We start from the raw sequence: 26489 nt of genomic DNA on the forward strand, positions 1-26489 counted from the left end.
CAGGAAATGTGGCATTTATAAAGTTAATGGTTTGGGATGGTTTATTGGGAGCCTAATAAAGTATAAATTGAGGCTAGATGAGTGAGCTTTTATTAGCTTTGGATTTTTTAGGTGATGGATTAGGGCCATGCATATTATATTATAGCTTAGTGACTGCTCTCCATTTTCCAGCCTGCTTGCTCTTTTATCCACTGCAGGAACTTTGCTCTGGGTGGTCTCTGAGCCTTTGGGAGGGGGGTGGATACCATGTGATGGCAATGATGGTGTCCTCTCAAGTTACAGGAGTTACATGTCCTATTGAGAGCGGCTGCTTAATTTTACAGCCGGGTAATAAAGAGGATATAATTGATGAGGAATGCTAAACTGCATGTCTGGTTTGAGGCTTTTGGGGGAAGGGCCCAGCCAACCCTCTTGGACCACACCATTTTTTCACTGGGTTAAAAATGCAAGCCTGTCCTTTGCTCTGACTTAAGCAGGGTTGAATGCTGTTACACGGTGTTCTGTCTGCTTAGAGGTAGAATGTGCTTGAGGTTCAGCCTGTTCTTGCAGGAAATATTTCATTGGAAGGGATTCCATCATCTTCAGCGTGTATTGCCTGGCGATACAGGATTGCAACACTGATTCTAGATGACAAAGAAGAAAAGTTTGAGCATAACAGCATGTTTTTCCTAGTCTCTTCTGCAGAACCTCTCCCCTCCCTTCTGCACCCCGTCCAAACAGGACAGTGTTTAGTTAGGAATCTTTTTTGTAGATTCTTCAGATGCAGGGCTGGAGAACAGGCCAATCGATAGGCAGAGAAGTATAAACATGAAGGAAAGCAGAAGCTGGGAGAGGAGGACAATGAGCCCCAGAGAATGTGCCGATGCTGCAGCCCCATACACTCATTTCACAGCCTGTTTTGGTATTCACTGAAACCTACTGGCAGCCACCTGCAAAGGACAGTCATTTGTAACTTGCAGGTTCTGGTTTGGAAGTGCAACTGGGACAGAGATAATACCTAGAGGTGCATATCAAGTCTCACAGTACATCCTGGTTCACACTGTTGAGAGGTTTAAACAGGGCTAGTCACCTATAGTCTATTCAGGATGCAGCATAGTATGGACATTTCCACTGTTCCATATATTGCAACAGGCCTCCGTTTCTCTGTTAAAGCCTTTACAGAGGTAAGGAAGAACATCTGGACAACCCAGATGTTACAGTCAGCTGTAGAGGTGATCCATGGTGTTTCTTTTGTATGCTCTGATATGGCGAATTTCTATGTCCTTTAGGGGCAACATATGAGCACTTTCATAGATGGGGAAATCCTGAGTGCCAACTGCTCACAAGCAAAATCTCATATGCTAGTATAGAACTTGACTTTGTTGTTACCTGGGAAATGATGTCCCTGGGAAATGATGGCCCCAGAGCAAAACAAATTTACTGTCCACCCCACAAGCCTATTGGAACAAGTTAGTTTCACTGCTTTACAAAAGGCAAGTAATATTTGGTGGGGGTGCTCTTGTCTCAGGGAACAAGGTATTCCCTAAATTGGGTGTCAAACTGCTGGCCCGGGGGCCGGTTTCATCATACCAGAGCTGCGCCCACCCCATTGCCGGCAATGGCAAAAAAGCTCCGATACGTCGCGCGAGTCACGTGACGTCGCGAGTTTGACATGCCTGCCCTAAATGCTAGCTGATACTGAAAAGGTGGAGCTTTGTGCCTCCATCCTCTTAAACTCATGTGGGAAAGGGAGTCAGAGCAACTCCATTCAAGGTGGGCCAATTCTGGCTGGGAGAGCCAGTCCTGCAAGTAGATGTTTGACAATCTCTGTAGGTTTTAAAAGTTAAACCAGAATTTTCAGTTGGTTCCTGAAGCTGATTGATAACTAGGACAGTGAACACAGACTTCGCCCTGCTATAGACCTATTTCTTCCTGGCTGTGCATTTGGGACTGTGAAATTGTATTTTCCACTAATATTAACTATTGCTACTCTGACTGAGCAGCAGGATAGCCAAGAAGCAGCTTTTATTGGTCAAGTTCATTTCTCCTAATTTGGTAAAAAATGAGTCAAAATATACTTCTTTGTCTAGCCACCTCTCCCTTATTTAGGATTATGGTTTCACAGTTGCTTGCCTTGGTAGTGCTCAATCACCCAATCAAAACAAAACAAAAAAATCAATGGGCTAAAATGTTTTTTTAATGGGCCACTCATCCTGATTATTCTCCACAGGAGAAAACAGTCTTTTGTGGAGTTGCAGGTGGATCTCTCCTTTTCCACAAGTAACATTTGTTTTGTTGCAAACATCATTCCATGGTTCAAATTTACTCATTCTGTATGGTAATTATTTCAACATTTTGCTTTAATTTTAGCTCACAAAAGACTTGCAAAATGGCTTGCAGAGTTAGTGAAAGGCAATTGATTACAGTCCAAAAGACATAACACAAGGGGGGCAGGAGTAGGAGTTTTAATGATAATCATCAGTTTTCTCCTTGACTAGACAGACTTCTGGGGTGACCAGGAAGAGATAGTACAGTGTTTCTCAACCTTGACAATCTTAAGGCATGTGGACTTCAACTCCCAGAATTCCACAGCCAGCAATGCTGGCTGTGGAATTCTGGGAGTTGAAGTCCACATGCCTTAAAATTGTCAAGGTTGAGAAACACTGAGATAGTAGATGCTGTTCTGTTACTCCTGCTTCTGTTAAAAAAAAGCTGCTCAACTTAATGGATGCAGTGGCTGGCTTACTCAGTATGCAACCCCTACTTTGAATAAAGACTTGAGTTCTGTTACTATATATGATTGCAAGATACCTAGATATAGGTGTATATTCTTAATTCAATAGTGTAATGCTTATTTGACTATAGACTGATCACTGATAGAAGAGAACAGTTCATTTCTTTTATATTTGACTCTTACCATTTATTATTACCTTGTTGTGCTGCACTTTCTGTGGTTCCTTCTCTCCCTNCCCCCCCCCCCCCCCCCCCCCCAATTTTGTTGAAGCTCATCAATCTGTTAAAGTGGCTGACCTGCTCATCTTGCCCAAGTTTCTGCATCTGGTTCTAATTAAAGTATTCAAGGATGTAACCCTCTCCCTGCGTTCTCTCCCACCTTATGGCCTAGGAAAGATTAAGGCTGATTAGATGTTGGGCAACAGAGCAAAAGTGTAAGGAGGAGTTATTTTTATAAATACAAAAATGATAAACACATCATTTTGTGTACATTCTATGTTTAGTTTCCCAGTCTTGTAAATGCAGACTTAAAGCACCTTTAGATTGTGCTGCATAGAGTTATCCACATAAAACGAATCCAGGAATATATTAAACAAGGGTGCTAGGGGTCACACCTGTGTAGTAGGATGCCTAAGTGAATTATTTTATGGGGCAGTGGTGGTGGTAGTTGCTTATTTGAATGACCTAATCAGAAATTCCCTTGCCTTGCTGAATTCACTTGCTAGTCGTGTAAGTGCACTTGTGATGTGAAAATCAGTATATGATCACCTTAGTATATGGTCACTTTAGTCCTCGCAGTATCAGGAATGTTTAACAAATCATTCAAGGTGCATTGAAAGCAACCTTTTTGTGTATTAATTATATCTAATATTCCTATTGTACGACTGTGGTACTGAGGGAATGAAGACAGTCTCTTTCTTTTATCCACAACTATCAAAGATCTCAGTCTAATCAGTCTCCATTGTTTCAACCCAGGTTTATTTTTTAGTTGTTTTAACCTGGAGGAGCAATTTTCAGAAATAGGTAAAGCTTTTTGGATTCTTTCTGCTCCATTTAAGGCAGATTTGTGACCATAGGATAATTTTTTTTATTGCAGTTGTAGCCTTGGGGATGGAAGGAAGATTGAAAGAGGAATACATACAGTCCTCAACTTACAACTATCTGTTTAGTGACCGTTCAAAGTTACAACAACATTGAAAAAAGTGACATCACCATTTTTCATACTTCTGACTATTGCAGCATCCCTGTGGTCACGTGATCAAAATTCAGATGTTTGGCAACTGGCATGTATTTATGATGGATGCAGCGTCCCAGGGTCACGTGATCATATTTTGCAACCTTTTGACAAGCAAAGTCAATGGGGAAGCCAGATTCACTTAACAACCGTGTTGCTAACTTAGCAACTACAGTGATTCACTTAACAACTGTGGTAAGAAAGGTCATAAAATTCACTTTACAAGTGTCTTGCTTAGCAACAGAAATTTTGGGCTCAATTGTGGTCAAAAGTCAAGCACTACCAGTAAATTATTTCTCCCTCAAAAAGGCCTCAAGAGGTGAAGATAGGTGGTTTCAGTGGGTTTGCTGTAGGCAGATCATTTGCAAAATAGCAAATACAAAGAAAGCTGGACTTACACTGGAAATTTCCTTTGGATTCTGTCCAAGTTTAGACATTTAAGTCTGGCAGAGAAAACCAGTCCAAACAGTAGAATTCCTGACATTCTCACATGCACAAAGGATTCAGCTCTTCCCACTCCCTGTTCATTTTGTTAGGGTACTTGAATTAATATTATTTTCTCTCTTTTCTCCTTTCAACAAATATTTCCACCATTTCCTGATACTTCACACAATTTGTAGTGGGGGAAATAAGTCTGATGGGCATGAAAACCAGGCTCAAATCCCAGTTCTTTTCATTTTAAAATAGTCTCTTAAATTCCAGATTAACTAATCTAAAAATAAAGGATATTATCCCTGATTTTGAATTAATGCCTTTTATTAGAGACTCTGAATAGAATGTAGCTTTTCCAGCCAAACACAAAACCACATTGTCAATTTCTCAAACATGAATATTTGTACACTACTAAATGTAGCAATTTCATTTGCCCTTTAACAACACTACTTTTCTCATAACAGACCCTGCTTTAGTGGTGATTTCCTCCTTTGTTGTTTTTTTTTATGAGGGTAGGGCTAGACCAGGGGTGTCAAACTGCTGGCTGTAGGCCAGATGCATCATAGCGAAACCGCGCCCACCCCATTGCCAGCAATGGCAAAAAAGTCGCTATACATCACAACATGTCCCATGATGTTGTGAGTTTGACACCCCTGGGCTAGACCAAAGCATAGTAAAGCAGAAAGGAACAGCATTAGAAAGAAAAACAACTCACTTGGTCAAAATACAGGCAATCCTCAACTTATGACCACAATTGAGCCCAAAATTTCTGTTGCTAAGCGAGACACTTATTAAGACCCCATTTTATGGCCTTTCTTGCCACAGTTGTTAAGTGAATCGCTGCAATTTTTAAATTAGTAACACAGTTGTTAAGTGAATCAGGCTTCCCCATTGAATTTGCTTGTCAGAAGGTTGCAAAAGGTGATCACATGACACCGGGACACTGCAACTGTCATAAACATGCTCAGTGGCCAAGTGTCTGACTTTTGATCACCTGACCTTGGGGATGCTGCAAAAGTCATAAGTCACTTTTTCAGTGCTGTTATAACTTCGAATGGTCACTAAATTACAGTAACTGTTGTAAGTCAAGTACTACCTATACAGTACTCAGTTTCCTGTATTCTCAAATTTATCTTTTAAAGCTGTCCTGTATTTGTATACAGCAGACTGTATAACTATATATTGTCCTGTTCTTCAGCCTTGTGTTTTTTTAAATGTTTAGGGATTGCAACTTCCGCAACTGTATACTATTTATAGTTCCAACATCGGTGGCACCAGAGTTTTGGGAGATTTCTCTTTAGGTAATCTGCCAGAGGAAAGTGTAAACTTTACACCCTACCTGCCTGTCAGTGTTACTAAAAGGATGAAATTGCATCAACCTAGTTCCTCGAAACAAGGATGGGAAGCAAATTTAATAAATAGGTGAAGTAATTTGAGAAAAAAATTACAGAGATACTTGGAAATTACCAATTGGAGAAGTTTAGGAAGTGAATAATAGAGATAAAAAGATTTGTGTGTGCCTAATGTAAGTATTAGTATTCCGTATTCAACACATTTTTTTCCTCCTTCTGCTGAATTGAAGGCAGTGTCCATTGAGGCACTAACCAGATAGAGATTTCCTTAAATATTGGTGTTTGTATATCTATAGCAGGCATGTCAAACTCGCCCAACATATCGGGACGGTTTTGCCATTGCCGGCAATGGGGTGGGCGTGGCTTCTGGATGACGCGTCCGGCCCACGGGCCAGCAGTTTGACACCTGTGATCTATAGGAAAAGAAAGACATCTTAACATAACAGTTGTGAAATATTAGCTATTGAATGTTTAACAGGGAATACCTACTGAACACTATAATGACCATATTGTAATCTGGCAATTTTTAGAACAGATTTCTAAAACTGTTTATATAGTTACAAGCTATGTATAAAATTAAAGGCTGATAGGGTTTTCCTGGATGAAAACAAGAACCAAATCATTCCTTTAATGTGCAAATTTGCTTTGCCATTTCTACTCGTGCCTTGCAGTGTATAGGTTTGTGTTTTTTACAAGAGCACTCTCATGTTGCATGGAACGCTGATGAAAAGCCCCTATTGTGGGATCTACCTCAAAAGAAAACAAACAAAGGTTGTATCCTCCATTTTACCCCCATATTGCTGAATTAGAACTCCTAGCATATTTCAGTTAGGATGCTGAAAGTTAGGAAAGGTGTAATTTAGCAGCTGCCTGGAATATATTTTTCATTTGTTTAGGCTTTTCTTTTTCTTCTAATGTTCTAAAGGCATCATATTTTACAAAATGTATTAAAATCTATATATGCATTTCTTACAATGAGATGGTCTAACATGAAGTGACATTGTTGACTTTTGCTTGGCGAAAAGCAGTACCAAAGCTGCAGTTCTATTGTTCAGAAGGCACGTGTGTAGGAGTGTGTCTCTGAGCACATAGATACGCACACATGTCTCTGTGTGTATCCAACTATATCCTTGGAAATAGAAAACAAAACTTATCATCTCTCTTCCAGGATCATAAACATATCTAGGGTGATCACTGATAGATAAAAACAAACATAACAAGCCAGGCTTGAGCACCATTGGAAAAAATCGGGAAATAGTATTTTCTTCTGTCTTGCACCAGCTAATGATAAAAAACATGATTATATTTTGTGCTAGGTACAAATTGCCTTGAATGAGTTTATCAGGATTAGATGATATTTTGTTATATACAGGTAACAGGACAGGCAACCTTTAGGTGAATAGACATTGTAAATATTTTTTTAAAATGTAGGATTATGACATATTGATGATGTTAAAGCAAACATTTCCCCCTTTTTTGAGATTCAGCAAAAAAAAAATTAAGTCTAGACCAGGGGTGTGAAACTTGCATCGTCACTTGACGTTCGCGATGTATCGTGACTTTTTTGTCATTGCTGGCAATGGGGTGGGCGTGGTTTTGCTATGATGCATCCGGCCCACAGGCCGGCAGTTTGACACCCCTGGTTTAGACAGTTGAATTTGGTATATATTAGGCTTAGCAATGCTTTTTTTCTAAAAAAAAAAAAAAAAAAAAAAAAAGGTGCCGGAACTCACACACGTCATACAACCCGCCTTGCCTACCCTATAAGGTTCCATCCAAAAAAGGTGCCGGAACTCCGTTCTGGGCGTTGTATGAGGAAAAAAGCCCTGGGCTTAAGAGGAGTCTTATTTTTTAAAAATAAAAAAAATCAAATGGTGACTTGCAAGAAATCTCACCTTTGTAATCTTGGTGGACCTTATAGACTACAAATATTGCACTGATTGCCACCTTACTTTACTTTTCCAATAATAAACATTGTTTATACATTGGATATAAAAGGAAGAGAGTTCTTCTGAGCATGCCTGCTATTCCAGATTCCAGAAATAAAACACGCCTTGAATGGCTGGATACCAAACATGCAATTCTTGTAATTTCTAATATCTATTTGAATCCTTCTGGCAAATTGGATGAGAGAAATAACATTGAAAATGCTCTTGATAGGTTAGAAAACAGAATAAACCTTAATATAATTTATGTAAGGTTATCTATCCATGTAAGAATCAAACAATGCACAGCTGTAGAATGAGAGGTAACTGGTTTGATACTTGAAAAAAATATTAAGACAGCAGTTGATTGGAAATTGAATATGAGCAGTGTGATGTAACTGCAAAAAGGCAAAGGCATTTTTAAACTGTCACCCATGAATGGTTGTAAATATGTTGCTTTTGTCTTCTAAATAAAATATAGTCTTGACTTGAAACTTAGACTGAACAATTCTGATAATGGCTGTGTTGGACAAGGTACCAAATCACAGTTGAGCAATATAGGAATGAGCCTGGGTAAGCTTTGGATTTGTGCAGCTTTTTTTTTTTTTTTAGCATTTTAAGTGGTGCAATTTTCATTCCTTTTTCATTTAACCTAGTTACTTTATTGAGACTGAGAATTATAATTAGTATGGCAAACATCGAGTGGTTTATTATGCTTCCTTAAATGGTCAAATGATGATCAGCCATAGTTTCTTTTGTTTAATATAGCATGTGTGTAAGTTTCACATGGTGAAGCCTTCAAACTTCCTTATAACATATTGGAACAGAAGAGGGATGAAAGGATGTAGGACTTGCAAAGAAAACACTAAACAGTAATTTGATTATAAAACAGTGCTGCATGTGGTTTTTGTTATATATTTGTTTTGTCCATTAAATGTTGGAAGAATTGAAAACAAAATCGTGAACACTACAGGTTCAGCTTGAATTTCTGAAAGTAGCAAGGTATATTTTATTACCTTTAGTTATATTTTAATAGAATTTTAATAGAATATTAAATTTAATTCACTTTCATGAGAAAATCTAAAAACTGTAAGATTGAGAATTTGATTGCAGTTTTAAAAAGGAATAAACATGGCTAATATCATAAAGAAGTTCTTTGAATTATACATTGCTTTGGCTAACCAAGAAACACATAATTGTTGATGTTTAGCTGGTTGGGAAGTGAACTCTTCTTGAAAAGAATGTGCTCATCATGCTCCTATAGAAACAGCTGTTCCTTCAACTGAATTGCTGGATATTTTATTTTACTTTATTAGACTATTTTAGATTTTGTGCATCTTGTTCCATCTTGCATCAATATTCATTTAGTGGTGGGCTGGTTCAAAGTAGGAAGGACTTTTGACTGAGGAAAGATGAGCACAGACTGAACTCATTATCATCATCATCATCATCACCACCACCACCACCACCACCACCACCACCTGGTTTATTGAAACTAAGAACAATATAGCAGCTTTTGGAAGAATTTGTGTGTGTGTTTTTCTGAAGCTTCCTGCTTCCCTCTAATCTCTAGCTGGAAAGGGATGGGGGCAAAGGGGCATTGCTTAATGTCATTAAGAGCTCGTGACTCCAGAAAGAGTAGTGTTAGCTTGTAATTAATCACCTAAGCTGGCTTTTGGTAACAAGTCTTTATTGAGTAGAAGTTTTGAGCAACAAGATGCTCTTAAGAGCTTGCAGTGAGGGGCAGACATTCCAGAGATGCTTTTTTGCTCTAGAGAGACAGAAAGACATATGAAGGAGTTTATGAAAAAGCAAATGAAGAACAGATTTGGGAAAGAAATTCCCAGTTGTTCAGATAGTTAAAAGAGTGAACTAAGAGTTGAGTATTAAGGCAACAAACAGCATGGGGAAAAAAGAACATATTGAGGCACTGGAATGACATGTCACCCAATGCTTGGGTGGCTAATTCACGTTCCTCTAGCCCAGTGATGGCAAACCTTTTAGAGACCGAGTGCCCAAACACTGGCCTGCCCTCACTCCACCCCCTGCCTGCTCCCACCCTGCCTGCCCGCAGGGCCACTCACCGCCTCCAGGGCCCGCCGCAGATCGCCCAGGCAGCCCAGCAGCACCATTGCAGCCAGGCCCTCTGCCCGCGCCCCACAGCATCAACTGTGCGCGATGGGGTGTAAGGGCAGAGTCTTGTCTACACTGCCTGGCTGCCATGTCCTTGGCTGTGCTGCTCCGCATGGGCCACGCTCGGGGGCGACTCTCCTCCAGGGGGGCTGCTGGTGAGGAGGGGGTCATGGGGGAGGCAAGGCTGGGGCAATGGCACGTGTGCCCACAGAGAGGGCTCCGAGTGCCGCCTCTGGCACGCGTGCCATAGGTTTGCCATCACTGCTCTAGCCTAAAGCTGGGGAAAACTCTCCAGAGACTTTGTTTATTTTTAAGTAAGAAAAAAAAAAAGCTCTTCCCTTATCAAAACACCAGTAACTGCTTACAGGACTTGGCACGCTTAAAAAAAAGAATTGCTTATCAGTTCTCTAGTTCCTAAGCTATCCAACTGAAATGTGTCCTGTTTCTGCTTGCTTATCTCACCTATGCTTGGGTTCCTTTTGAGGTTCTTCAAGAAGGTGACCTTCAAGACAAGATGGCTGGCAGATTGGAACTGACCTACCTCTCGAGCTAAAAATATCACTCTGGAACAGCCACAATGAAAAGCTTGAAAAAAAAAACAGCATTTGTTATTTATTTTGCCAGATCCACACATGACTTTTTGGCTAGGAAAAGCAATATGCCATTCTTTCTGAACATGTGAGTTATAATCCAACATGCACGTACAACACAGGAATAGATTTCTCATTTGAATTCTTTATTTGCTTCTGATTTGTATCATTACGAATTTGCTTAAATTCAGCTAATCAATTTATTGCTTTCAAATGTTAGAAAATAAAGAGTTATGACTGTTGCAACAGAATTCGTTCGGAATGAATATCAAATAAATTCTACTCCTATTAAAAGAATAAAAATGACACTGCCTTATTGAGTTTAGCTATATTCCTATTTTTTTTAATGCCCATTTCTCCTTTGAGATTTATTTCCATATACTGTATCTGAGCATAATGGAAGTGAAAACTGACAACAGTATTTATTAGACATTGAATTAACACTTGAGGCAAATTAGGCATCGCTTAGCCAAAATCTTGCTTTCATATCCTGCTTGTTGTCTTTCTGGAAAAATCCTGCTGATTTCTGTTGGAAAAAAAAAGCAGTAAAAATGGAAGCTCTGCTCTGAACTTTATGTAAAGGTTTTCCTAATCTCAGTGAATGAGTATTAATGGGGATACTTGCAAATCAGAATGGCATGGCTGAAGAGTAGAGTTGGAAATAGGACACATGGCCAATTCACACAATACAAACTTTTAAAAACCTTCAGCTGTTGAAGAAGCTATTGTGGCCAGTTTACAGTTAATACTAAGCAATAATTGGGTGGAATTATACATTGCAACTTCACCAGAAAGTTCTATTAGCACCACATGGAAGAAAACTGATACAGGGACATTTCCAGATAGGATAGATATTGAAAGTTCTATTCTACTTTTCTGATTTGAAATTGGAATGATTGTTCTAAGTAGAAGAGAAGGCTTAAAGCACATTTCTTAAACTTTTTGCTCTTAGGACCCTTTCTCACTTTTAAAAACTATGGAGGATCCCAAAAGAGCTTGTGTTTGTATGGGTTATATTTATTGACATTTACTGTACATATTAAAAATGAAAATGATCCAACTGTTAAATATTTATTTATTGAATCATGCAAAAATAGCAATACCTCGCCCATCACATGTTAACATATATAAACTATTTTTCATGAAAACCTGTTTTAACAAATAAAAAACAACAATGAAAAGAGTAATAGTGCTCCAATGTTTACAAATATCTTCAATATCTGGCAAATAATTTTGATGATGTAGATCCCTCAGCGGGGCTTAGAGGAGCCTCAGGGGTCCTTAGACCACACTTTAAGAAGCGCTGGCTTAAAGATTAAAGCCACTGGACACTGGAGCTTAAAACATGATTTTACTTCTTATTCTATCCTCCCTCCTTTCTCCCCAGTTCTGATGCCATAGGGGCAATACAGAAAATGATGTTCCTGTTATTGGGTTACCAAATCTTGATAGGTGGGTGTTGATTGGTATTGAAGGGATGAAGCCTACAAGCCAACCTGCCAGCCAATCAGCCTTCAATGTATGAGAAAGTAGACAACTTTATTTGGAACCATGACATGAAGTAGCAAGCGCAGTCATGGATTTTGGTTAGTTCAGAGTAATAGACTGGAATTAATTATTTCTCTTAAGAAAATGCATTGTTTCCTGTTAAGATTGTCAGTTGACAGAATATTGTTTTGAGCTCAATATGGCAATATATCATCTGAATAGTTTGTAGTTTTTTGTAGAAACAAACCACATGATTTGTCGATAAAGATTCTCAATCATCCAGGCAGAGATGTCTGAAGATTGAATCATTGAATCGTTTTAGGGGAGAATCCCCTGAGGTTGGTGTGGCAGGAATTGGTACATTCCAATTACTCTCTGCCTAACCACCTTGCTCTGACTGAGGAAGTTGCCTGAAATAGGCAGTGAAATGTCTCTGATACTAAAAAATTAGTCCAGTTGAATTATTCAGCCTTCCGACAACTTTCAAACCACATGATTCAGAGTGTCAATTCTAGCTCCATTTTTTCATCCTTAGTAATATATATTGCTTCAGATATAGATGCATGTTTTGTTCTAGGTCGCATGAACTTTTGTGAATAAATGGTTTCTACTCTATTCTTCCAGCTGATTATTCTAGAGTAACACTCATTCTTCCAGCTAATTATTCTAGATCAGTGTTTCTCAACCTTGGCAACTTTAGGATGTGTGGACTTCAACTCCCAGAATTCTCCAGCTAGCATTGCTAGCTGGAGAATTTTGGAAGTTGAAGTCCACACATCGTAAAGTTGCCAAGGTTGAGAAACACTGTTCTAGATAATACTCATTCTGTCAGGTGATTATTCTAGATCAGGGGTCCCCAACCCCCAGTCCATGGACCAGCACCAGTCCACGGCATGCCAGAAACTGGGCCGCGCAAACAAGCAAAGCCCCATCCGTGGAATGCAGGCAGCACATGAAACCACGCTCCCTCCGGAAAAAACTCGGAAAAACCTCTTTCCACGGAACCGGTCCCTGGTGCCCAAAAGGTTGGAGGGCTGGTGTTCTAGAGTAATACTCAGTTTTTATCATCTGGGTTGGATTTCCTTTTCCATTTCAAATGCCATTTTAAAGTAAATTCTGTTATTTAAATCAGAAGTTGTTATAGGGAATTGTCAGAGTTTTGTTTGTCCTTATAGAAAATGACTGATCTTGTCTGGGTTTTTTACTATTTTATGTGATATCCTGTCTTTCCTTCAGGTCATGATATTAATGGAGCACTTGAACCATCAAACATTGACACCAGCATCCTGGAAGAATACATTGGTAAAGAGGACTCACAAGATATGTAAGTGTATTTTTTTCACTTTTATTCTTAATACTCAGTGACTAGAAATAGATACAGTCTTTATATTATCTCAGAATGGCAAGATGCACATATTACACAAATGGTTCAACTTTTCTCCTTCAGTTCCGATTTAGATTCCATCTCTGACATCCCAGCATCAGCCGGTTATCCTCATACTCAGCCTGCTGGCTCTGCCACTATCAATGCATCTGTCTCCAGTGTTGGTCATATAATTACTCCTGTACCCAGTGGTAGCTTCCATCATGGTCCCCCAAGCACGCAGGTCCCAGTTCGTCATGGTCTCCATCCTGGTCCTTCAAGCAGTCAAGTTCCCCTACGGCACGCTCCCCCCTTGCCAAATCCATGTGGGTCCAGTTACAGTGCTCATCTCAACTGCAACAACAACAATGGCATGGTAGTACCCAAAGGGTTTCTCAGTGGCCACTGCCTGTCCAACATTGCCCCTCCAATCAAATCAGAAGCCTCCTACACATCTGGGTAAGTAAGGGATTGTGGTTATGCAAATATATGTTTTCAGAGCCTTAAACTGATAAATAATTAAAGTGATTAAAGACTTAAAACAATTTGAACAAATCTGTAATGTCTCTTACCAACCAATGTCATCTTAGTCTTCAAACAACAGTTTTCAACAGATTCTGTATATTTTATTTATTTGCACTTTTGGACACTTTGAATACCTATTTAACTTCATATAATACACTTTTTAAATACAGTTAGGATTAGAGTAGAAGTGTAAAATATGCATTTTGAATAACAACAGCAGTCTTGCAGGAAGCTGGTTATCTGGTAGAAAAGTAGTAGCTGCTAACTACTGGAGGAATTGGCTTAGAACAGTTTAATTCACATTCAGAAGATCCACTGGTATTCTCTCTGATATCTTTAGAGAGGGTTAGGAAAATTCTTTCTGGAGGGCTGCTGTCAAAACCAACATTCTAGATTAGAACTGATGAACAAACTAGTCAATAGCTAATTAGATGAGCACATGCTAACCCTAGTGTATGTTCTAAAAGGAGCAGAACTTGAATAGTTCAAAGGAGAACAAATGGGATTGAAATAATAAGCACAAATGAGTAAATGTAAGTCCATACTTAAGCTCCTGGAAGTTCCACAGAATTATTCTGCTTATTGTTTGTATCAATGGTTTGATTTCAGTTTGACTATTGATGCCTGGTCAGCTTTTACAGAATGTGGTTTTTACACACATTTAGAGAATGCAGAGGGATTGGACAGGGAGACTGAAAAAAAATACATGTGACTCAGTTTTAGGGAACTGAAATAGATCATCTGTGGGTTTATATTATAAATCCTTTTAACTCATATGTGGAATCCAGATTAAATTTAATTTTTTAACAGAGATGGGATATGTTATTTCAGTGGAAAAGAGAATTGAAAAGATTTAAAGGAATTATATATTTGCTGACTTCATGCAAAAGAGAGTATAAAGAGAGTTGAGACAATTAGAGAAGGAATTCAGTTCTAATAAATGGAACACTGAATCTTAATTGCAGTTTGGTAGGGATGTGTGAAAATAATGCCAAAATAGAAAACCACAAGACTGTATAAGATAGACAGGAAATAAAAAGTTATATTATAAAAAAAATTGCCAGAAAAAATATTGTGAAACAAAAGTGACCAATAATTCAAATTTCTTACAGAAACCATTATGCTTATAAAGTCAGCTACATAATGGTTTAGCAATGCTTCCTGTTGACAGAATGATTCCACAGAACATTTATGGATATTCTAATCTGCTAAAGAAGTATGAGTCACAAAATTTAAAGCATGAAGTTGGTGAGATTGAAGCAGAAGATTAGTTAGACTGAATTGACTCCTATACAAGAGTTAAAAAAATGGAAGATGGGCTTGAGAAAGTAGATAGATCTGGACTTCACTTGCTAACCTGAGATAACACTATATTTTTGGTGTGTGTCCTGAAGATGTCTTATACCAAAATGCACCATTAGACCTTTCTTATCTTAGACTGACAAGACTAGATCATGGTTTTGTATTTACAGTTTTTCCCATCAAATAAGAGGAAATATATTTATCACCTATAAGGAATGTCCCTTATTCCAGTATGTACCTTTACTTCATACTGTATTTCGCACCTGGGATTGCCAGTGCAGCACCTGCAGGCATTATGACAACTGTAACACCACTAGATGGCACTCACGCACCCCAAAATTTTAAAAAATATATGCTGAAATCTCTTGAGATTTTGACCATTTCTACTTTTTAATTATTGAAAGATAACCACCACCAAAAAAGAACGTTCTTTTCAGTCACATAAATATTGACAGACAAATCAAGATGTTTTGGCTTGATTTTCAAAACATGCTTATTTTGATAAGATTAGGGCTACCCCAAGTAACTTTTCAAATCTGGAAATCCTCGATCATGCATCTGGTCTGTAAAAGTCATGCAGAAATGAAATCAAGGTATAGATCTGGGATATCCATAAGACGCCCACTTGCCAGCTTGTCTGTCTTGGCTAATTGCCTTTCAAAATACTATTTAATTTTTTAAAAAAATGGGAAGCAAGCATAGGTCTACAAAGCAAACATAGCCTTCTGCATCATCTTTCTTCCCCATGAATAAGTTTAGACTTTACACGACTCCATACTCAGTGGCAGCCCTAGATAGCTGCTAGGCAAATCTTGCAGTTGCTGCCATTATTCACAAATCTCAAGAAGAGTTTTGATTTCCCCCCCCTTGAAATTTGGTACCGTGTTTAACTTGGTGTCTTAGAAGAATGCTGAGTTCACCTCTATGGGCCTTAACAATCTTTAAAAAATTAAAAAAGATACGTAACTGTAGGTCAAACTTTTGTTTGAAAGTATACCCACCTGTAGAAAAACAACAACAAAGTAGGCAGTACCTGATTGGGGGAAAGTAACATACTGATAAATCAGTACTTAGAACAGTGGTGGCGAACCTATGGCACGTGTGCCAGAGGCGGCACTCTTGGGCACGCACGCACGCACACCCATCGCCCCAGCCCCCCACCCCCTGTGGCCCCCTCACCAGCAGCCCCCCAGAGAGTCGTCCAGAGCGCAGCCTGCGCAGAGCAGCGCAGCCAAGGACATGGCAGCCGGGCAGTGAGGACAGGACTCCGCCCTCATGCCCCATTGCGTGCAGATGATGCTGCGGGGTACGGACAGAGGACGTGGCCACCATGATGCTGGGCCACCTGGGCAATCTGCTGTGCCGGGCCATGGAGGTGGTGGGTGGCTCTGCGGGCAGGAGAGGCGGGGGCGGGGCAGGGGCGAGGCGGTTTTTGGGCACTTGGTCTCTAAAAGGTTTGCCATCACTGACTTAGAAGATTGCCTTTGGTTGGTGTCCAGAGGACAGAACAGATTTCCCCTGTGCTGCCTATCTTCATTTTTAAGTTTGCGTCTCACATTCTTGTCTTTCTGTTTCAAATTAAAATATATTGCAGTTTGCAGGTTAATTGTTTCACTGTCTTCACCAAGCTTTCTAATTCTTTTATTAGACTAAACTTAAATACTTTTGGTGCCTTAAATCATTCTGATATAACATATATTTCTCTACTTTCATTTTTGTCTTCAAGTTTTCTTAATGTCAAAACTGTATCTGCTTTATGAAACTAATGTTTTCACTATTTTTCTGTCATCACAAAAAGTAAAGACTCTGGACCTCTAGGCAAATTGTTAGGTCCATTAACTTTAAGTGTTTACATGAACTGTGACTAAGGGCTTGATTGTTCAGTGTATTTTAATAGTCTGAATATAATTGTGAAAAATCTATGAACTTTTTTTAGATAGATAGACTACAGTGAGTGATAGAAGGAATCAAAACTGTATTCTACAGTTTTATGAGATAGCGTTAGGTTCTGAAAGATGACCTATAATATTTAAAAAAAACAAATTGTGGTATAGAAGAAAACAAATGCAAAAGTCACATAGTAGTAGTCTAGCCAGAATTCTCAACTAATGATTAGATATTGTACTGTTGTTAAGTGTAGTGATCTGCTGTTCAGTTACCCTGATTATCCCACCCAAGTGGGAAATTCAGAGTTGTCCTGAACTGACTCTCCATTAACTCATTTTCTACCTGGGTTTTACTCTATTTTCTTCTGTACCTCTTCACTTCCAACTGGCTTATTTCTGTTTACTTGACTTTGCCATTCAGTATTGATAACAGTTGTTATCAGCTGTTGGAAGGTATGTATAGAATCAGAGTTTTAAGGTGGGACTGACCTCATTGACCTGTTAGAAACTTGCAGAGCTGCCTTATGGAAGAATATATTTATTTTGAAATCCACCAAGAACTAGCTGTTAATTTTGAGGAATTCATTTTCAATTTTGCTTTAAAAATGACATTTATTGAAAATATTTTGTACTTTTAAGGAAATCCAAAAGAATCTAAATAATTTCCTACTTTGTTTAGTAGTCTACAATGTTCTTTGCAGACTGAGGTAATACAAATATATTAGTATAATCACATTGAAAAATACATAACTATTTAACAGAAACTATAAACTTTGGCCTCTTTTGGTCTAATAATTTCTCTGTTTTATATGAGTTTGGGGTTTATGTGTAGACTGTTATACTTTTTAAATGTTGCATTGTGGTATTTAATATACAAACAAACAAAAAAAGAATAACAATAGGCAAAGTTAAAAGAAGACAGGAAAAAGATAAAATGAACCAGAAAGAAAACTACATGCTGAAATAAATATAAATATACTTAAAACAAAAACAGTTTAAACCATCTACCACATGGAATAATATTGATTGGACTTTACAAAATGCCAGGAGAAGGCCACTTTATAGGTAGAAAGTGAATGCATGTCTTCCATTTAAATTTTTAGATCAAATTTAATGTTCTTTTCATCTGTTTAGCTATATTCCTTCCACTCATAGTAAATCAAAATTCTTCATATTTCCCTGTGTTACAAATTTCAAAATATATTACATTCACACTTTTATCTCCTACTTCTCTTTCCACACACTATTAGCAACCCTATTATGAATAATAAAACAAAATGTTGCCACTGCAGAACAAACTCAAAACATATGAATCCCCTTGAAAATATTATATTTCTAACAGAAAAACTGAAAGCCAACCCATATTATATATTCACTGGTGTAGCCTGCAAACACACCCCCAATAATCCTTTTTTATATTAATTTTACCTTAAGCTCATAGAATGCTAACAAAACATTCTTTAAAACTCTAGCCAATTGGCTTGCTAAAACAGTATTTTTTCAAAGTTACTTGCAAGTTTTCAAATCTATCCTAATATTTTCTGTTCTGTATAAAAATTACCTATAAAGTAATCTACAAAACATTTTCCCCAATATTAATATTTAATGGTTTGGAATGCTGCTAATGCTTCAGGCTCAACTTATATATTATATTTATTCTTTCCTAAAAGCTGATGTAGATTTTTAATCATTTATTTATAGTAATATTAAACTGAGTTAGACAATTAAGAATATTAATCTGTCAGTGAGGAAATCTTTCTACAAATAACTATTCCAAAGTACTGAAATGAGTTCAAACAAAATGAATTTTTTTACAAACATCCATAGAGATCTAGATACTATACTGTAGGAAATATATTATACATTTTTTCATTATAAGAATAACCTGATAATTTACCATAGTGTTGTACAATATGCTTAATTTTGATAAAAAGTTTTAATAATTATCAGGAAGACATAGGGATAGCATTGCCATATGACAAAAAGTTAAACTCTAGTGCAGCTGTCTTGATACCCAAAGTATACTTAGGTTGCCTAATGCAGGGGTCCCCAACCCCTGGTCCGTGGACCGGTACTGGGCCACAGCATGCCAGCAACCGGTCCGTATGAACAAGCAAAGCCCCATCTGTTTGATGCAGGCAGCACACAAAACCACACACTTTCTGGTCCGTGGAAAAACCTTTCTCCATGGAACCATAATAGGTTCCATAATAACAATAGGTTGGATACCACATTGTAATGCAATCAACTAAATTGAAAGGAAAACCATATCTGAGAAAAAAATGCTTCAGAAATTTTAACTGCATAATATCAAAGGCTTTTTTCATTTCCAACAAAGGAAACATAGCCATATCTGATTTATCTGTTTGTGTACCAAATATATCCACTAATAATCTAAAATTGTTCAGAACTCAACACCATTTTATAAAACCAAATTCTCAGGAGGATGAACTACAATTTGAAGTGCTTATGGAAAAATAGTGGTAAATATTTTACCACCTTTGTTTTAAAAAAAATTGAGTGACGCATATAGTCCTTAATTTACCACAGTTGGGACCAGAATTTCCGTTGCAAGTTGAGTTGGGCCCAATTTTACAACAACTTTTACAGTGGTTGTTAAGCAAATCACCACAGTTGTTAAGTGAATCACACAGTCATTAAGTGAATCCAACTTCCCCAATGGGCAACAAAAAAAATTGCAAATCACGATCATGTGACTGCAGGATGTTGCAACCAGTCACAAATGTGAGCCAGTTGCCAAGTGCCTGGCTTGCACTCACACAATCAAGGGGGAGGTACAGTGGACATAAGTCCAAGTACAGGTCATGAGTCACTTTTTCGAGGGCCATTGTAACTTTGAACAGTCATAAGTCGAGAATCTTGTAGTTTGTTTACTGTACAGATCCACCCACTTTCAGACTTGCAAGTATGAAAGCATTGTTAAAAGAAAGAACTTTGTATAAAAAGGCATCATGTAAACTTTCAGCTTCATATAAATGAGAAGGTCAATGAAATCCTTACACCTGTCCTGTGTATAGAAAAACCACCAGGAATAGAAGCTTTGCCTAATTTCACAGACTTGATCCTGAGGAATCTTTGGAGAAGATTATTTTATTTACAAAAACATTAATTCATATGCTCTGTCATTCTTGTGTTAGCTTTGCTTGAAATTGCTTTCTATGTAATCTCAGGGCTACTTGATGAAACTACAGCTTGACCCATAGATTTACAGAAACATTGTCAGTGGGTCCATCTTTGTATGTGTGGTGAAGATGGTGACCTTCTTGAGCAACATATTCTATCTGGCTTCTTTCAGACAAGGAAAACCTGCTGAGTGAAGTAGGGTGGTTCTCTTTAGCAGATAAACAAAATACCCATGACATGAAATGCCTAAGAATAATATATCAAAATGCTCCTAGCAGGAATAGTATAAACCTAGTATGAGAGAATACCTGCTAAAAACACCTCAATCTTTTTCATTGGGGAAGGGCTATAGTTAATTGTTTGGAGTGTTAAGGTTTCCTGCTACTCTGGGTAGGAACAGCTATTGACAATTAAGGGCTTTGGTGGAAGGGAATCGTTACTGGATGACCTGCTATATTTGGAGATAAGATTGAGTTCAGGTTCAGAAGCATTTGTATTCAAGAACCTTGAGGACAAATGCATGACAAATTCATAATTAATTTCTGCTAACCAGGGGTGGTGTAGATAATGGGGCTATATACTCTCTCAGTCATTCTACCTAGCATTCAAAATCTATTTTACCTTATCACTTCTGTTAGACATTTGTTTGACCTTTTCCTCTCTTTTTCTCAATTGCTCTTCAGCACTTTACCCGACTCTCCCCCAGATTCCGGATCCGAAGCTTACTCCCCCCAGCAGGTGAATGGTAAGTGCTAAGATTAGAGCCCAAGCACCAGCCTTCCCCCCCTCTTTGGTTGGCAAAAGTGGTTGGCTCTAAAATCTTTATCAGAAAAGGGAAAAACAGACTGCTGCAATACGTGAAGAGATTATCAGTTAGTAAATATTCTTAGACTTTTGCCTATTGTTTTCCCACTACCCTTTTAGAAAGGGGGGGGTTGGGTGGGCAGGACCAAGAACACAAGACTGCGTGGGAAGGGAAAGGTGTACTTCTGCCTTCCCAGAGAGAAGGAGAAACGGATAAGAGTGACCTGCCCAGTGAGGACACGAGCAGAAGGATTAAGCCTCCTTTTGTTGGGAGAACATGCAGTTAGACCTCCTACAGGTTTATATAAAGACAAATCCATGCTGGAAATGAAGAACAAAACAGAGGTATTGTCATGAACTTGTTTTTAGGTGGTGAGTATACTCTGTGGCTCCTCGCCCTCTCTTTGTATGCTGTATTTGATGTCAAGGACTCTCTTCCCATTCTTGTGACAGGCACAGAAGTCGTAGGTACATCACAGAGGGTGGGTCTTTCTCCCTCTCCCCCTCTTTCTCTCCCCACGCCCCCTTAACCAGATGGTGCCTGTTCTGTGCTGCCCATGCTTTATATGTGCGAAAGGGGAGAATTATGTGTCACTAGCTACTTTTGTTGTCTTTTTCTGAGGTTGAGACAACAGAATTAGCAACAGAGGCAAAAGAATTAAAAGCATGGTCCTGTCTGTGGCAGCCTTCAGAGGTTTCCCCGTGGCCCCTTCTTTTAAAATTTAAACCTTGTTGGTTGTGGAAGCAGCTCCTTCTCCTTTCTCTGTGAAAAAGGTCAAGAGTTCTTTTTATCTCACTACAAAAATCCCTGGAATTCCTCCTGGCCCATTTTTAAATATAGCCAAGAGGCCAGAGTATTTGCCACAGAGTGAACTGCTTTCTCTCACCATTAAAACAACAGCACCTACCTCATCATCCTGGGTTGGGTGGGGTGGGGGAGAGAGGATAATTGGAACTTTAGATTTTTGGGGTAATACACGAACTCCTGGAAGCTCTGGAGTATGTATAAAGAGTTGCATTTGTGATCTCATAATTTCTAGAATTCTTCTCTTATTTTGAGAGAGGCGTTCATCTTGAGACGTGAAAGACGAGATAGCTTTTAGGAACATATGTGTTGCCTCAGCGTTCATTCTACAGTAGTAAGTTATTCCATTCGATTTTCAAACAATAAACATTTGGATTTGCTGTTGCTCCTATGGGTGTCTACTTAGCGTATTACAAAGCCTAAAATTGTTTGAAAATTGAAATTGTAGTAGGACTTCAGTATCATCTAGAGTACAGTTCTGTGACCACACCTTATCTTGAAGTAGTGAAAAAATAGTTTTTGCTAAATATTTTCTTTTGTCTGTTCTGAAACAGCTGCCAACCATTGTCATTCCTAAAAGTTCTGGTGCAGCTGGGTGTTTGTGGGGAGTGGGGGTTGTGAGATGGGATTTCACCATCCTTTGTCATTTGATGTCATTTCTAAGCTGCAACCTTTATTCTAACGTTAGCTTATTAATAAACATATTTTAATTTGCACCCAACTTCACAATAAGCTTTTGTCATAGTTATTTTTTTTAAGAAAGGAAATGGGGGAATGCTATATACTATTTTTTTTATTATGTTTTATGTCGGCCTCCTCTGTGTTTAGTCCTCCTCCCCCTTAATTTCATAATCATTTTTGCTTCCTCTGTTAATGCATCCTCAGAAGAATCTGATTAATTGCCTTCAGCATTAACTATTTCATTCCAGTAACTTTAAAAGATTGTGAGGGCGCCAAGTCTGAATTTGTTTGAATGGAATATTTATTTTCCGAATTCTCTTTGTTATTTGTTTTCTGTGGGTGGATTTTTTGGAGGAACCTTTGGATGTTGGGAAGTCAGAGAATAATGATGGGAAGAAATGAGGACAAAAGGATACCTATTGGATGAACTGAACATCTTATTATTTTGCACTCATCATTGTACTGTTGATCAGTGCAAAATAATAAGACATTCCCAGTTATCAAACTGTGGCCATCAGAATCAGGATGAACTCCAAGTTGGGATGAACTCACACTGCTTGCTTCTCATATGAGCTAAAATATGTAATGGAATAGTTTAGGCACCCAGTTTATTTTCACAGCACTGCTAAATAAAAAGTTTGGTTCAAGGACACTATTTCATGTTTGTTTTGTTATAGCCTGCCTTTCAAAAATGGTTTAATAAAATGTGCATGAAATCCACTTTATTCGTATTTATGTATACACATACCTGTACATATATACACATATCATAGGATAAACGCATACACCCATATAATATACATCTATAAAAATACTTTAATATTGGTTTAACATTTAAGTAGCTTCTTCAGTTTTGACCATTTTTAATTACTGGTCCTAAAATGGAATGTGCATAGTTAAAAGTGCTGTTTGACTGCAGGGTAGAGATGGAAGAATGTATGAATTGCTGGTCTTTCTGAGCCATAATAATACTTCTCTTATTGATTTTGCTGGCCTGAATAGTGTTATAGTGATCAAAATTAAACCCTCTTCTTCCGTTCTGAATCCATGTGTTACATTACAATCACATCCTGTATTATGTGGGGGTGATGGACAGTGTGTTCATCTGGGGGGTGGCCACCAGATTGGAGAAGGCCACACTAGTAAGCTTGGGGAAAACCCAATATCTCTAAGCAGATTTGTCTTTTTTATCTCCCGAGTATCTTATAATTCAAACCATGTTAATTCTGGCTTTGAATGGAACCTCTTAAGCGTTAATAAGAGTGTTAGCCCTATACTCTGACAGAGCAAAGCCCTATGTACATTTCCAACTTTAAATCAGGCTTCAAAGTTAAGTAAACTTTCGATCTGTTGTACTAAGGAGGGATGTGAACTTGAGTCAAGGGCTTTGGTGAATTTCTGCAGATACTTTCTACAAGATATAGCCTTCTAAATGAGATAGACTGCAACTTTCACTTGTTTCAGCCATTAGCTATGATAGCTGGGGATGATGGGAGACACTTATTATGCCAAGCACCACCCTTAAATGGCAATACTTTCTTCAGAACGTTTGCTGTATAGCAGGGGTGTCAAACTGCCAGCCCACGGGCTGGTTTCATCACACCGAAGCCACGCCCATCCCATTGCCTGCAATGCAAAAAGAGTCGCGATATGTTGCGACACGTCACATGACGTGGCGAGTTTGACACCCGTGCTCTATAGTCTGTCCCTGTAATGTAATTACCTTTACAAGCATTATGAGCATCAGAAATTATAGGCCACTCCTAAAAATTATAAGGGGATTTGTTGTATTTTTCTTTTTTGCTAACCAAGTGGCATGCAGTGAGTATTTATGATCGGAAATGATTATTTGCTCAAATGAATAAAATGGTTCCTGTATGAACTACTTTGAAATTAAACCTTGAACAGGATCCATCGAGCTCATTTTGCAAACATGTTTATTATTTGAAACATAGAAAAGCTAAGAGGTTGGTTATTAATTTGCTTCTATTCCAAAATAGAAAGTTTACTGTCTCTTTGTATGGATCCTAGTGTATTTTTATCCAACAGTTCATGCTTTTTCAGATTCAGTATTGTCTTAAGAGATAACAGATCTTTCTCCATTACTAAGTTATAGAACTAGACACCCATGTTTGAGCTGACAAAGAACCGATAACATTAAATTTGCTGCTCCCTCCTTAATTCCTATTCTCTCTCAGGTCTTAATCACTGCCAGTAATTCAATTTTCCTTCACTAGATAATGTCAGAATAAGGTGGAAAACATTACTTCAACTTCAATATAGTTAAAGATGACTTCAGCTTATCTCATTCATGGAGTTGGAATGAGAAGAAAGTAGAATCGTGTGTGTGGTAGAAAAAAGTTCCTGGGGCAGAACTGAAAAGAAAGAAGTCATATGATAGGTGCAGCTTTGAATGGAGAGAATAAACAATAAAGTGGAGTGGGAAGGGACTTATAGTGAGTAATAAAGTAGAATATGAATGGTGAATAATTACAAAGAAGCTGTTAATATGTATTTCTGGAGAGAGTAATTAGTAGGAGACCAAAGTTAAAAAATGTAGTTTGCTCCCTATTTCATATTACTGCTCTTTATTTCTATAAACAAAGTCAGAACAAAGTCAGAACATGAAATAAGCAAATATTAATATTTCCTATGATATATAAACATAACTAGCTCTAGCTTTTTTCCATCATGCAGAAGGATAGTATATCAGACCAGTCATATAACACATTTCTCTGTTTGGCTTTCAGCAGTCTCTGATAGCGTTTTTGCTGGATTTGAACTTGCTAAAATCTTTTATTTTTTATGTTTATTCTTATTCTTTTTAATTTATTCTAGACTACACATAATTATATTTAAATGCTTTAATTGTTAATACATTTTGTATAATATACATAAGACACAGACGTGCATGCACACAAGCCATAGATGTGCACACACATATTCATACTAGCTGTTTCCTAAAATTTAATTCATTTGATAGAAAACTAAATTTATTTCTCATTAAGTAATGTGGTTGAGTATTTGGACTTATTTTACTAATTGTATGCATGCACATGGTGTCTGTCTGTCTGTCTGTCTGTCTGTCTGTCTGTCTGTCTGTCTATCTATCATCTATCTATCTGAGTATGAGCAATTGACAATCCTTGGGCCATAAGCAGCTCCTAAGCCATTTTTTGTGGCTGTGGGATTGGTCAAAGTCACACTGCTGAAAGTCAGTGACAAGCTGTCAAGTAACATTAACAGTTTTGTATCAAATGGCAGCAAGAAATAAACATAGCTTCAGTGAGCATCTATTAAATTTAGTACCCCTATTAATGTATTTTTTAAATATAGAAAAGGGCTGAAATCTGGCTATTGCCCTTTACAAATGTTGCTGCATTATCGCCATGCAACTCCCAACTACTGGTGAAAAAGCTGATAATCTACTTGTTGTTTTAATGAAAGCTGAAACTCTAAAGAGAGAGCCTGGAATGTCTCTATTATTGAACTGACATTTTGTATTTATTATTTTGTGCTGTTCTGACTGAGAGCCCAAATGGGATGATTGATCATAGTGTAGGACTTCTGAAAAAAGGAAACTGACACTTTTAATTTAGATTAATCCATCTTTCTGGTTCTTTTTAGATCCTCACCTTCTTCGAACTATGACTCCTGAGAATATGTGTCAAATTACTCCCCCTTCACGGTTAGAGCATCCCCCACCCCCTCCACCCCCACCCCACCTTCAGGGACTGCCACCACCACCTCCTCATTCACACCAGCAGCAGCACAGCCATCACTATCCCAGCATGCAACGGGACATGTACGCGAAGGCTGAACCTCTGATGCCACAGTTCACTATAGGGCAAGGCATGTCACCTGGTGACCTCCATCATGCTCAGCAGTCGCAGATGCTTCACCAGCTACTTCAACAACACGGAACAGAGTAAGTTCTTTGGGAACAAGGTTGGAACGGTAGCAAAGGAGGGGAGCGCCTTTATGACTGGAACCTTTTTGCCTCTTTATGCTTGTTTCATTTCTGAAATAATGGGCAGCTTTAAGCTCGCATCGCCACCTCCAAAACTGGTAGGGCAACAAACACTTTTCTTAGCTTTTTTTCCAACAGATAAT

The 26489-nt window shown here is 38.2% G+C and overlaps 1 protein-coding gene across 1 annotated transcript in view; it reads left to right on the plus strand.

Annotated features, from left to right (window-relative positions):
• The first annotated feature begins 260 nt into the window (after positions 1-260).
• MYRF (myelin regulatory factor) overlaps positions 261-26489 on the plus strand; it is an 81639-nt gene continuing 55410 nt past the window's right edge. Inside the window, exons 1-7 of the mRNA XM_029284232.1 lie at positions 261-327; positions 1269-1448; positions 3124-3155; positions 13093-13190; positions 13314-13688; positions 20770-20831; positions 26004-26304. Of these exons, the coding sequence (XP_029140065.1) occupies positions 261-327; positions 1269-1448; positions 3124-3155; positions 13093-13190; positions 13314-13688; positions 20770-20831; positions 26004-26304 (1115 nt within the window). The remainder of the gene's footprint in view (positions 328-1268; positions 1449-3123; positions 3156-13092; positions 13191-13313; positions 13689-20769; positions 20832-26003; positions 26305-26489) is intronic.

The sequence above is a fragment of the Protobothrops mucrosquamatus genome, unplaced genomic scaffold, assembly GCF_001527695.2.
Source record: "Protobothrops mucrosquamatus isolate PMUCROS unplaced genomic scaffold, P.Mucros_1.0 scaffold_115, whole genome shotgun sequence".
Lineage (NCBI taxonomy): Eukaryota > Metazoa > Chordata > Lepidosauria > Squamata > Viperidae > Protobothrops > Protobothrops mucrosquamatus.